Here is a 14,821-nt window from a genome sequence, read left to right as displayed (position 1 = left end):
CCTTTGTAACGCTTCCTTTGTAAGGCTCAGGTGCCAAATGGAGGAGCCATAGAGTTGGGGAAAAGACTAGAAGAACACATGGCCTGAACGTAATGCATGACCGTGACATCAGCAAGTAAAAAGGGCAGTCAACTTTCTTGTTACATCACCACTAGGGAGCACACTGAGGAAGAGCTGCTGCTGACATGATCATTATTGCTATTATTATGTACATACAAGCCACTCCAAGTATTTGAACAACTGCCACCTAACAAATAGATGTCAATATCTGTTTCAAGCTGGGAGGCACATCAGGAAAACTGGGCAAATCTACAGTAAGGCAGAACCACTTACCGTATTGGCCTGAATATAAGCCTCACTCCCCACCCCCCCAAATTCCGACCGTGAAAAGTTAAAAGTGTGGCTTAAATTCGTGACCTAACAAAAATGGGCTTTTACGATATTGCTGCTGAAACAGATATATAGTAAAACGGAATGGGTGTGAGTGCCTGTGGAACTTTAAGGAAGCGGCTTATATCCGGGTATGGTCTTTTTTCCCTCCCTCCCCCTTGAATTTTAAGGGTGCGGCTTATATTCGGGCCAATACGGTATGTGAAACCATTCTAAACTACGTGCAGAACTGAGATGGGATAGGTTGACATGACAAAACTATGCAAATATGTGCAACCACTAAGATATGGCGACTGAAAAAAAAAGTATTCAGTGGGTAGACGCAAGACATGTAGATATTTGAAATGGGGTGTGGGTAGCTGAATTAGTTTATAGTTATGTTTCTTACTAAGCATATGAAGACAGAATTCGGAGTCAGGGAACTCTGAAGAAAAGGCTGTGCATAAAGAATTGAAATATTCTACTGCACCATACAACCCAGTAGGGAGGAATGGTTAGAGTGCGGGGAGGGGGCACCCAATGTGGTCCTTTCTAGATGTTGGAATAAAACATCCATCAGGTCCAGGGTCAGTGAAGATGGGAGCTAGGTTCCAAAAGCTCTGGTGTGTGTGTGTGTGTGTGTGTGTGTGTGTGTGTGTGTTATATTGCTAGCCCTGGGTCTGAGTATTGGATACTGAAATCTGCAATCCATCCACGAAGCTCCTTGAGCCAGTGATGCTATCGCAGCTTAACCTACCACACAGGGCTGATCTTTATCTAAAACATGGGGAGGGGAAGGACCCTGAGCACTTGAGCTCCTTGAAGAACAGCAGCAGCAGTAGCAGCAGCAGCAGCAGCAGCAGCAGCTGGGAAGAGAGGAGTTCAGGGATATTTAAAAATAATAATTTTATTAAGTTGCATGTCCTTGATTCTCAAGTCCATCCTTTTACATGGTTTTGTATGGTTTGTGGTATTTTATGCATTGTGACTAACCGTTGCTTTTGTCGATTGTAGTTTAGTAATTCTTTATTGTAATTGACAAGTGTAAGCTGTTTATTATTTGCTGATATTTAATTTTACTGTGCACTGCTAGACTCTAATGGATTGTTGAATCTTGCTTTATTTGATACAAGTTGTTTATTTTAAAGTTATTGTTATTTTTTGTATTGGGTCAGACTGTTATTATTAATGTTTGACAGCTTACCATGTTTTTATATGTGTTGGAAGCTGTCCAGAGTTGCTGGAGCAACCCAGCCAGATGGGTGGGGTATAAAATTATTATTATTATTATTATTATTATTATTATTATTATTATTAGATAAGCTGGTGAATGTAATAAGTAATAGCAACAAGTATTAAAATAATCTGCAATATCAATTAAATGAAGAAAGCAAAATTATGTACAAAATGTTTGCTTTGGGTGTAATCTACATAGTTTTTATTATTTAAAAAAAGGTTTTTAAAAAGTTATTATGTGACATTTACACACACCTTAGGATGCAAGTGTAAATATGTGTTCCTTAACTTTGACCAAATCCTCTGTCATTCAAAACCTCCCAGGCAAGGGACATTATAAATATCAACTTTGACGCTGTGCGAAGTATTTTAGGAAATATAATCCGTGTCTGGGATTTCTCTATCTCTAAGCCCTGGTTCTAATTAGGAGACGGCCAGAATGCCTGGGATGGTAGGGGAGAAAATGACAGTTAATCTCTAAAGCTAATATTCCCTCTTGGAGACTTGCCCAGGTTACTCCTATACATTTTATAATGGTAAATTGCATTGTCAAATTTCTGGGCCGTATCTCATGCTGTATCAGTAGGCACAATGATACAAAAACAATTCCTCAGGCTATCTGTGTACTCACTTATAAATGGAGAGCTCTCATGGACTAAGGCAAGCAAAATTCTCAATTAAACGATATGGAATCAAGACAATCCCAGTATGAGTAGATTCAGCTAGGGCTACATTTAATTAGGAAGGCAACACAGCATGTTGCCTTAAATGGCTGGTCTACTAGTTCAGAGAAATCCAATACAAATAGTGGCATTTGCAAACTGTGCTGAGTAAGATTCAAGCAGACAATGGCTGCAATGTCTCCTTCATTATTGACTTTCGGGAGAAGTTTAAAAACATTCCTGTTTACCCAGGCATTTGATGGCTAAAAGATACAGGTCAAGACAACTTGAAACGAGTAAGCTTCTAGATATCCTATTTTTAAAAATGTTCTTAGGTGGCTTCAAAATGTTTTCAATAGGTTTTTGTTACATTAAAAAATGTATTGTTTTGATGTTTTTGATGTTGGCTGCCCTGGGTGACTTTGGGAAGACGGAAGGCATAAATAATGACATAAATCCATTGATGCTTTCCTGCACTAGCCCAGTTGTGGTGAGCCCTTGGCCCTCCATATGTCGCTGAACTACAACTCCCATCACTCCTGGCCACTGACCATGCTTGTTGGGGCTGATGGGAGTTGTAGTTAGCAGCTACTGGTTCCCCTCACACCACTAAGTAGCCCCTTTCCCTTGAAAGATACTCACACAGAAAAGCCTCCTGGTGGTTTACGCTCATTGTCCCCACTTCAGTTGAGAGTTATTCATGACTGAATCTCACGGAAAGCAACAATACCAACCCTCCCATTGCTTTCAGCAGCTAGGTAAGAGCTAATGTGCTTTTCATGTTAGGAGTGGGCAGTTTTTAATCAAGCTATTGCAGAAGATCCAAACATCTTTAAAAGCCCCAATTTCTTTTGTCAAGATAGAGCAATAATCTGCTGTTGGACCATCTTAAGTATTCCTCAAATTGGTGCTTACCCTGTGTCTGTATCTGGCGATAAGTAAGTCTTCTCTTTTCCTATATCCTCCCACCTACCATGCCAATGTGAAAATTTCAATAATCCTCCTTTTGATTTTTCCTGTTTATAGAGATTGAGAAGCATCCCTAGTGTCACTCTAGTGCAGGCTTCCTCAACCTCGACCCTCCAGATGTTTTTGGCCTACAACTCCCATGATCCCTTGCTAGCAGGACCAGTGGTCAGGGATGATGGGAATTGTAGTCTCAAAACATCGGGAGGGCCGAGGTTGAGGAAGCCTGCTCTAGTGGAAGCTAGTGTAGCCTTTTAAAAAGGCTGTCAACAATTGTTTACTATGGCGTTTCTCTCATTTTTCTAAAATCAATACCTGCCAGACACACACACACCGCAAATCCCAGAAATCAAAGAAGCCCAGCTGACACTCGTAGACCTCTGATAATTTTATACTGGTTAACTGTTTTTAATGTTTTGTTCCTCTGAGTTGCCTTGAGCTATAGACTATATGTTCAAAAATCAGGAAACACGTGTAATTTATAAAAAATATATTGTTTTGCAAATACGGATACAAGTAAAATCACAAACCTCTGAGGAATATAGAACATATGCTGAGGAGGTGGCTTGTAAAGAACTCCTTCATAGACAGGCCACAAACCACTTAGAATCCTGAAGAGAGAACTCTTCCCACAACCATTAGGTCCAGTGATTAGAAGATGCATACCTTCTTCCACCTACAAGTTATGAGAAGCACAATAACCTTTGAGAAAGCAATTATTTCCATCAACAATCTAACACAGGACTGACTTGGATGCAACATTAACCAAAGCTTAGAGTTATGACAATGCATCTCAACAAACTATGGTTTTCTTTCTGAACTTCAAACTACAGCTTAGGAAGTAGGCTTGTTTCAAGCAACCATAGTTATCACAAACCACAGTTTAGGGCTTAAGCAACATGCTAAACTGTGGTTAATCTAACATGGAAGCGGAAGCTTCCCATCTCTTTCTTGTTGCTGCAGCGAAAGAGGTGAGGAGGGAGAGCGATGCAAGCTGGAATGTTAAACTACAGTTTAGCATTGAGTCCAAACTGGGCAGAGTAACACACACCACAAATAAAGCCACTGCAGCATTCTTCTTCACTGCCGTCCTGATGCAATTTCCCCCAAAACATAATATTAAAGAGGTCAATTGTGTGGATCGCTGAGAAACATGTGCATAAAAGACACTCTTAGACTAGTCTTCTGTGCTCCCAGTGTGGCTTGGGCAGGAAAAAGGCAATTGAAGCATAAATGTGGAGCCCCATTTACCATAACCAAGAACAGTGGCTTCATATATATAGTTAATAGCTTGTGTTTTATTCCCATGTGCGTCCTCTATTGGCTATAAACTAACTGCAGTTTATTTTTTACTAAGTAGGAACATTTGGCTTCTGAAAAAACGGATGTGTGAAAAACACGCCCATGCAACATGTGCCATAATCAATGAGAGTCCCAATATTACTTAGACTGAGCCTACAGTTTTAGGACAAAACCTTTCCTTGGGTGACTTGACCACACTAAGGTCAAAATCGTAATATTTGCTTTTCACAATGTTTTGAGTTTTGCGGTCGTCATTATGCAGTGAGATTAATATGGGAAATCTAGGATCTCATTCTATGTCAGCAATTTGTCTTTAGTGAAAATGCATATGCTTATATTTAGATCTAAATGAATATCAGAGCGGAGGAAGTAAAGCTATATATAAACATGGAATTTTTTTGTCAGATTTTTTACCCCATCTGCACTTAGAAAGTGTCTCTTTTTAAAGAGACCATGTATAGTTACAACAATCATAAACGTTATACAGTAGTGCTAATAAAGTATGAGACAACCCCTCTCCCCCAAAAAACTAATTACACAGAGAGAGAAGAGTGGGAACTGATACCCTATGCCACAATCTCATATCATTGTGTGCAAAATATTATCATTGTGTAGCACTGCCAATTGCTTGGGTCATTTCCATCTGATATATATTCCACTACTGTACTGCCAAATGAGGAATAGCTCAGTCGGTAGAGCAGGAGACTCTTAATCTCAGGGTCGTTGGTTCGAGCCCCACATTGGCTGAAATATTCCTGTATTGCCAGGGGTTGGACTAGCTGATCCTCATCCCTTCCAACTCTGCAATTCTACAAATCTATGATTCCTAGGGAAGTGCTGATCAGGCGAGGAAGACCCACGTGATCAGCCCTGGCTACATGGATGCAATATTAGCACACATTCCCTACCAGGAATTCCCTACTAAGATGTTCTATGGGTGGGAGTGTGAAAGATTTCCTGGTGTAATTTCCTAGTACTGAAAGTTCTAGGAATAAAGGTGTACCTACTAATTTGCCAGGTATAAAGTACTGCTGGCGCATGGCATCTACATGATCAGCTCTCAGCCAATTAACGTGGCTGAAAAAGTTTATCACATCAACTGGTCAACAGCTGATTTGCATATGAAGCCATGCAATGCCATCCACTTGGTGAAGTAGCGGATACATTATTATTATTATTATTATTATTATTATTATTATTATTACATATGATTCACCCCACCACCCCATGAGGAAGAAGCGTGGAACAATGATATCACGTGGATATATGCATATGTAGGGAGAGAGGCTACATGCTTCTATTCTTTACTGTGGAGGAAGTCCCTAAAAGGATTCTCGAGGAAAAATTATGGGCTATCTGGAAAACCACATAGTCCAATTCCATTGCTGATACTCTGCCATTTATGATGTCCTCTGCTTAGGTGAGTCCTGCTTCATCTCAGCGGATGGAACTACACAACACGCGTAAATTAATGCGTGCAGATGATGCATTAAAATGAATGGGAAAGCCAGAGAAACTCTCGGGTGCATATTGGTGCTGAAGCACTTATGTGTCAGGATCAGGAAACAGTATCAAGAACACAGAAGCACAAAAATAAATTCCCTCCCTACTAACCATGTCCTATATGATTCTGCTCCGAAGTTTGCAATTCCGTAGCCTGTACATTTGCCTAGTTCCTTAAAACTCAAGATCCATTTGAGAGCTTTGGCTGGAAAAGAGCCATGTTTCAAATCCTGAAGGCTCCTACCAACTTTTAAAAGGAACAGGATCAGTTTACTGATATACAATCCTTGTTTACAGACTGCAAAAAGACAGATCGTGAATCTCAGGGCCCAGTCTCTTTAGAGGCGCTATGCTATTAACACTTTTGGAGAAGTGAGAATTTCAGAACACATTTCTTCTCCCACAGCATATGGGGGAAATCCCCATAGTGTTTTGTTTTTTGCAATTACTGTGTGAAGTAGAGGCTGACACCTTGCCTTGTGTAGAACCTGGCCACTTGCCTTTTAGGTAGTGGCGCCCACCCTGTGGAATGCCCTCCCATCAGATGTCAAGGAGATAAGTAACTATACAACCTTTAGAAGACATCTGAAGGCAGCCCTGTATGGGGAAGTTTTTAAATATTTAATGTTTTATTACGTTTTTATATATGTTGGAAGCTGCTGCCCAAAGTGGCTGGGGCAACTCAGTCAGATGGGCAGGGTACAAACTAACTAACAATAAAATAAAATAAAATAAAAATAAAATAAAAAAGTAAAATAAAATTCTCAGTAAAGGTGTCTGGATGAAAGTGAAGAAAAACTAACTTTTGCTGCAAAGCTAAGTGAAGGGGTCACATCCGTATTAAGCACACCCACAGGCCCACCTGGATCCTGGGAACTCTAGTTCACCCCTCACAGAGCTACAATTCCCGGCACAAACAATCCTTCCACAGATTCTTTGGGGGAATCTGGGTGCTTTAAGTGTGCTGAGAAATAATATATGTATGGAATGTATACTATCATCCGGCCCAGAATGATGGGATAGATTAAAGAAGTATAAACAAGCTAGTTAAAATTCATTTCAGTAACTAAAAAAACAAAACAAAAACCAAACCCAGTAGGTTTTTGTTAATACTTCCAGCCTTCTATCAAGCATGCTTTCCATCTCCCTGGCCCTCAGCATCATGGATTCTGAAGCCTTAAGGCTGTCTCAGCAGTAGAGCACTCACTCAACTTTAATACTCTTTTCTTGACTTGATAATGTTTTTAAGGCAAGCAGCAGCACTACTTGTCTACTTAGGGAGTAAAGACAGGACATCTAACGGTAGCAATGGAACCCAAGAGTAGCCCTTAGGTGCTCTGAACGTTCCAGCTGTCGTTATTAACCTGGAAAAGGCATGATAATACAAAAAGGCCATCCTCACTGTCTAGCCCTCCTTGCACACCCCAGTCCACACATTTAAATCAATGCATTGAGGGTGGCAGGACTGCAGCAGCTGGCCTTGTCCTTAAGCCAAGGGGCTGTGTGCCAGTGACCCCATTCCCAATAGCTTAGTCAGTATAGAACGAAACTCTTAATCTCAAGGTGATGGGTTCGAGGCCCATGTTGGGCAACAGATTTCTGCTGTCCAGGGGGTTGGACTAGATGACCCTTGCTGTCCCTTCCAACTCTACGATTCTATGATCCACTCATAGACTGTAAGGACTGTACTTACATGGGGCCTGTATAGATCTATACAGTACCACAAGTACTGATCCTAGATGTGTAATAGTTTCTATGCATGTATAGGCTTTTCTCGTCCTCTTTGCAATGGACAGAGGCAAAACCAATAGATGCCTATTCTCCTCTGCACATTGATTTAATGTGTGGGCCGCTGCATGAGAAGGGGAATCCTGTCTCCCTGTAACTCAGAGAAACTGTAAGCATCTGCTTCTAGCGTTGAGTCACTATGTCTGCTTTGCTTGATTTCCCCTCTTTTCTATATTGTTGCCCAATTAATTAACAGAAGGTACATGAACTGCATGCTGCATTTGTGCTAACTGTGGTAGCCACAGTCGGAAGATTCTTGCACATCATCTTACTTTGAAGTTTAGCCTTGAAGCCACCACATCTCCATTTGGGGTAATAATAGGAACATTTTCACAGATAATTCCATGATCAACATCTATTACTCTTCCTACAAGTAAAACAAACAAACAAAAAATACAACATGTTAGTGAAGCACACACATGTACAGGGAGACAGACAAAAAGCTGTCAGTCTTAGGAGGGCTTATTCGTGCATCGTCAGATCAAGGGCTGCTTATGCATGCATTGATCGTTGGCGGACAACCTCCCTGCGAAACGCCTCCATTGAAAATCACCACACTTTCTGTGATGGCTGGCTGTTATGTTCAGCTTTTGTGACTCAGCTGGTGGTCATCTTAACAAACCTCATGGATGTCGCTCATACACCAAGTATAAGAACAGCAAACATGGATGGGCGTACTTTTCCGTCTATCAGACGCCCCCATGTATAAGGACCCCCCCCATTTTGGGGGACTCAATTTTAAGAAAATGATGGGGGATGACCCAAAGTTGTTGAGCCTCTCCCCTCACGCAGCTGCAGGCAGGAATCACTCCCTAGATCAGGCATCCCCAAACTTCGGCCCTCCAGATGTTTTGGACTACATTTCCCATCTTCCCCGACCACTGGTCTTGTTAGCTAGGGATCTTGGGAGTTGTAGGCCAAAACATCTGGAGGGCCGCAGTTTGGGGATGCCTGCCCCAGATCATTTCCTGCATACTGCCAGCCAGTGCCCCCAGATCGCTGTGGCATCGGGAGAAGCTGTGTGCCACTAGCCAGAGCCCTAAGATTGCTCCCTGCACACAGCCGCATCTCCCCCCCCCCATTCCACTATCCGTGTATTGGACGACCCCAGTTTTTTGACATGATCTTAGTGTCAAAAAACCTCGTCCAATGCACGGAAAAATATGGTATGTAGTATTTACTCTATGTTTTTGCCACCATCTCCAGATGGGAAAGCTGTAATGTATATTCACCAAGATGCCAGGCTATCAAATTAAAATCACCCTGCTTCCAGGAGCAAGGAACTTACAGAGGAAAAAGCCACGTCTGAGAATGTTTGATGTGATGAACATGCATTATTATGCTTCCTCAAACGTAACTTTTGAATTCTGCTGTGTCGAGAATATGGATTTTCCTCTTGATCAACTAATGATTGATATTATTCCTCCTTTGTTCAGGCCCTCGGTTCCGTTCTCATTCAGAATGAAGACACCTGAATTTCCTCAGTTTCCTCATTTCCCTTCTATGGAATTTTGCTGATCCGCATCATGGGAGGGGCGTTTGTAGCTAATCCACTCCTTGCCCTTGGAAGCCTTGCAAGTGGGTGCAGGAGAGGGACCCTGAGCAACACCATGGGAGGGGTGTTTCTAGGACTAAGGCGGGGTTTCCCCGAACTTGGGTTTTGAACTACAATTCCCATCACTCCTGACCACTGGGGCTGCTAGCTAGGGATCATGGGAGTTGTAGTCCAAAAAAACAGCTGGAGACCCAAGGTTGGGAAACACCGGACTAAGGTAGAACTGTGAAGCTCCTTTGTTATTTGTGCTATGGGATGCTGCATGTTGAACAACATCTTATTCTATTTATAGTATTGAAACACGGCTTTCTTTATGTTGCTATATTTGCTACGTTGATTTCCTATGTTTTGCTACATTTCCTATATTGCTTCGCTATGCTATTAGGAAACTGTTTTTTCGGTGTCTGCTTGAAATGTGTTCTTGTTTTCTTTGTCGTAAGCCGCTCTGAGCACGATTTGCTGTGTAGAAAAATGGAATGCAAAAAAAAGGAATGAACAGCCGTTAAAGGCCCTTTACAAGCAATTGGCAACTGCTCCATCTCCACTAAGCCACTGCATGGGAAGCTAGATGCACAGGAATATCTATTGCATGATGCCCATTAAAAAACGTTATATTGTGTTAGCTCTAAACCCCACAGAGACCAGTCTTCTGTAGCCTCTGGCCAAGAGTAATTGAAGCACTGAAACTACTGTCACTTCCCTCTATTCCCAAGCAGTTGCTGGAGGGCAGCAACAATCCTCTTGCCTCTGTCAGGGATAGTTAATAAATAATAATAATCATAATAATAATTTATACCCCGCCCATCTGGCTGGGTTTCCCCAGCCACTCTGGGCGGCTTCCAACAAAATATTAAAATACAATGGTCTGTTAAACATTAAAAGCTTCCCTAAACAGGGCTGCCTTCAGATGTCTTCTGTAGTCTGGTAGTTGTTTTTCTCTTTGACATCTGGTGGGAGAGCGTTCCACAGGGCGGGTGCCACTATCAAGAAGGCCCTCTGCCTGGTTCCCTGTAACTTGGCTTCTTGCAGCAAAGGAACCGCCAGAAGGCCCTCGGCACTGGACCTCAGTGTCCGGGCAGAACGATGGGAGTGGAGACGCTCCTTGAGGTATACTGGACGGAGGCCATTTAGGGCTTTAAAGGTCAACACCAACACTTTCAATTGTGCTCGGAAACGTACTGGGAGCTAATGTAGATCTTTCAAGACCAGTGTTACGTGGTCTCGGCGGCCGCTCCCAGTCACCAGTCTAGCTGCCGCATTCTGGATTAGTTGTAGTTTCCCGGTCACCTTCAAAGGTAGCCCCACATAGAGTGCATTGCAGTAATCCAAGCGAGAGATAACTAGAGCATGCACCACTCTGGCAAGACAGTCCGCGGGCAGGTAGGGTCTCAGCCTGCGTACCAGATGGAGCTGGTAAACAGCTGCCCTGGACACAGAATTGACCTGCACCTCCATGGACAGCTGGGAGTCCAAAATGACTCCCAGGCTGTGCACCTGGTCCTTCAGGGGCACACTTACCCCATTCAAGACCAGGGAGTCCTCCACACCTGCCCGCCCTCCTGTCCTCCAAAACAGTAGTTCTGTCTTGTCAGGATTCAACCTCTATCTGTTAGCCGCCATCCATCCTCCAACCGCCTCCAGGCACTCACACAGGACCCTCCAAATGCAGTTGTACTCATCACCCCTAACCAGTGGCCATGCTGGCTGGGGCTGATGGAAACTGTAGTTCAACAACATCCTTTGCTACCCCTTGCTCTGTGTGGTCACCTGCCATTGCACTTTAAAACTCTGAGGGGGCTCCTAGATAGCACAACTCTGAACCCACCCTTCTCCTTTCAGGATCTTCTAAGTCTGCAAAGCACTCCTTGGCTTCACCTTCACTTAGCATTAGAGAGAATGAATGGTATTAGGGGTGATTAAACAGCATTAAAGCACACTGCGTGGTTATTTCTTTTAAGTCCCAGCAGATGGAGCATGAACGCTCTTTCCGGCCTTTAGCTAGAATACGGTGTTGTGTGTTGGGCCACAGAAAGGTTAGCCTGTCTCCTTTTGGCTGGGTGCGAAGGGCACTGCCTTACCTAATGCTAAACAAGAGTCTCACAGCTGTTTCTCTCTGTGAATCTGATCTTAAACATTGCACTGAAACCAGCCTTTAGCTTCTGAATTCACTGGTTTAGCATCGTATTTCGATATCCAAAGCATGCTTCGCTACAGATGAGCAGAAACAGTTCAGAAAGTAATAAGAAAGGCAGAGCCATTTGACTTTCTTTTTTTAACTTATATGAATCCACATGTCTAACCTAAATACTGAAACCCTTCTTCGTGACAAGAATATATCACTGAATGAATGCAATACCTTTTCTCAAAGACTTAAAACTGTTCCAAATAGTTTAAAACTATTCAACTATTGTTCCTAATGTAAAATAAACAATAGATTCATTATAAAGTCTGGCAGCATTTCTCTGAAGATTAACAAGAGTTCAGATATGCTTTTAAATAATCCAGATTTGTAACCAGGGAACGACTAAAGCCGCAGCAGCAGCATATTATAGCCCATAGCTGCCAAGTTATCCCTTATTTTAAGGGATTTCCCCTTATGCTGAATAGGCTTCCTCGCGAGAAAAGGGAAAACTTGGCAGCTATGTTATAGCCACACTTTTGACAATGTATTTATAGAATGACCTTCCCTAACCCCCATTGTTGTATGCCACTATAATTGTATATTACAGTAAACACAGTAGTGGGCTATATAACTGATTAATTACACACTTTTGATCATGAGAAGTGAAGGAGACATAATGGTATAGGGTGAAACACCTATCCGAGATGTAGTTAGAAATATCTAAAGTCGAGATTGTCTCCTTTACAGTCTCCATTCTACATAGAAAGGCTGTAATTTTCAACCCATGGACTTTGAAAGAGAGCTGGGAGAACTATCCTCAGAACACAAAACTTAACCAGAAAATGTGGTTACAATTTAGAAAACTGCTCACGATTTGAAACCTCACTGCAGAACCAGAAATTATTTTTCAGTAAGTTCTCTTAAAGAACCTCTTAACGAGGGTAAAAGAATAGAGCGCAAAATATGGTCTGAAGTTCAACATCAAAAAAACTAAGATCATGGCCACTGGTCCCATCACCTCCTGGGAAGGGGAAGAAATGGAGGACATGACTTTACTTTCTTGGGCTCCATGTTCACTGCAGATGGTGACAGCAGTCACGAAATTAAAAGACTCCTGCTTCTTGGGAGAAAATTGATGACAAACCTAGAAAGCATCTTAAAAAGCAGAGACATCACCTTGCCAACAAAGCTCCATATAGTCAAAGATATGGTTTCCCCAGTAGTGATGTATGGAAGTGAGAGCTGGACCATAAAGAAGGCTGATTGCCGAAGAATTGATGATTTTGAATTGTGCTGCTGGAGGAGACTCTTGAGAGTCCCATGGACTGCAAGAAGATCAAACCTATCCATTCTGAAGGAAATCAGCCCTGAGTGCTCACTGGAAGGACAGAACCTGAAGCTGAGGCTCCAATACTTTGGCCACCTCATGAGAAGAGAAGACTCCCTGGAAAAGACCCTGATGCTGGGAAAGATTGAGGGCACAAGGAGAAGGGGACGACAGTGGACGAGATGGTTGGACAGTGTTCTCAAAGCTACCAACATGAGTCTGACCAAACTGCGGGAGGCAGTGGAAGACAGGAGTGCCTGGCATGCTCTGGTCCATGGGATCACGAAGAGTTGGACACGGCTAAACATCATCATCAACAAGTTCTCTTAGTTTGAGTAAGTCCTCCAATCCTACACTATTTCACAACATGCTAGGATGCTGTGGAATTCAATACATATTTAAGGCAGCACCTTAAAAGCCACCATTTAACATTCCTGCGAGCAAGATGACCCCCAAAATAATATACATGTTAACAGACAGAACGAGGGGCTGTAAAAAATCAGCTGGGGTGTGTGGAGAGTATGCATTGGAAGCAATGAACAAGAAAAGAGTATTTACTAAGGTTTGTTAAAGAGAAGGGAGATAATGGGGAGGGATGTTTTCTGGATAAGCCAGGAAATAAAATAAGTATTTGAAGAAGAGTTACAAAAAATCCTTAAGAGACGGCTACTGGAAGACAAGCAGCATCGCGTACCATGAGAAGTAAGAGGGATGAGGAGAAAAGCAGAGAAAGGGAGAGCTGAATGAAAATATTGGAATTCCATTAGCAGAAGACCTTCACGCAAATGTACTCATACAATTCCTGGGATTGTACCAAGGTGGAAAGGTGAAAGTTTGTAATGCACTGCCACATTTTTCATCATATCATGGAGAATCCTAAACTAGAATTATTTTCCTGACATACTATGTTTCCATGTGCAGGGGAATTTGAAGTGGTGGAATATTCAGGTATGTCCCCTTCCATCTGAAATGGTGCACCCACAGGAATCAGGTACCATGTTGCTTTTTCTTTTTTAATGCATAGATCAGCCCTTAGCATCTCACAGAAAACAGTTTGCAAAAGCCAAGAGTTGGATGTGGAATTTGCATGGCGGGGACCAGAAGGTACCAGAATCTATTGTTCAATCTAGGCAAAGGGAAGGAATTAAGTGGATAGTTTTGTTTAAATAGCTGTCCCAGGGTTTCAATTTCAAATTGCATGCTGTTAAAGAGGAATCTTATATATATATATATATAAATGCATCATTCATTACCCTTGATTTCCAATGGGCCGTCGATATGTTGCTCTGTTTTATCTGTTTTCTTATTGTTGCTTTCACATTCTTGAGAAACAACTGTCCTTTTGTAAATGCCCCTCTTCACTTCATCGAAGACTGAAAACATGTTGTACACACGAGCTGTGTAGCCTGCTAACTCTGTGACCTACAAAACGATAAACGATTGCAAAGATTAAAAACAAAACTGTGCCAACGAATTATTGTAGCAAGTGCTTTTACTCTACCATGTATACTAACGTGTTATGTGTATCATGCTATGTTATTCAAGGAGAACAAGATAATTCCATGAAAGCAATGAATCCAATTTTGATGGACATTCAGATATTTCTTCCTAAAGATAGGAGCTTCCTATCAAAGTTCAGCTTCTTAGCGGTTGTAGAGTATGATGATGACATCATCACCTGAAAACCACTGGATGGCAGGGCAGGAGAAACTTCAGCAGCTTTAAGCTGTCTGTAAGTGATTTGTGGACCAATAAACAACAACCTCAAGAAAGAATAAGTACTTCTCTTTTTCATTTCTGCTGCACAACTTCTTAGAGAAAGGCAACACCATTCACTTGGCTTCAACTAGCATCTGATGACTGATACAGAAAGCAACTCTAGGCCAAATGCCCTCCTGCTTGCCTGTCAAAGACACACTTTCAGATGCACTCGTAAACATTAAATTCTAGGCAAGTGTCAGGACACCCCACTGTTTGATTTAAAAGTAGGG

The 14,821-nt window shown here is 42.1% G+C and overlaps 1 protein-coding gene across 1 annotated transcript in view; it reads right to left on the bottom strand.

The window, feature by feature from the left end:
- ABCD2 (ATP binding cassette subfamily D member 2) overlaps positions 1 to 14,821 on the bottom strand; it is a 40,336-nt gene that overhangs the window by 8,515 nt on the left and 17,000 nt on the right. The window contains exons 4-6 of the mRNA XM_035126486.3: positions 14,084 to 14,252; positions 8,099 to 8,193; positions 3,764 to 3,909 (exon numbers count right to left, since the gene is read on the bottom strand). Of these exons, the coding sequence (XP_034982377.1) occupies positions 3,764 to 3,909; positions 8,099 to 8,193; positions 14,084 to 14,252 (410 nt within the window). The remainder of the gene's footprint in view (positions 1 to 3,763; positions 3,910 to 8,098; positions 8,194 to 14,083; positions 14,253 to 14,821) is intronic.

Source organism: Zootoca vivipara, chromosome 9 (genome assembly GCF_965207765.1).
Source record: "Zootoca vivipara chromosome 9, rZooViv2.hap1.1, whole genome shotgun sequence".
Lineage (NCBI taxonomy): Eukaryota > Metazoa > Chordata > Lepidosauria > Squamata > Lacertidae > Zootoca > Zootoca vivipara.
The sequence above is the reverse complement of the archived record's forward strand: the minus strand, read 5'-3'. Positions and strand labels throughout refer to the sequence as shown.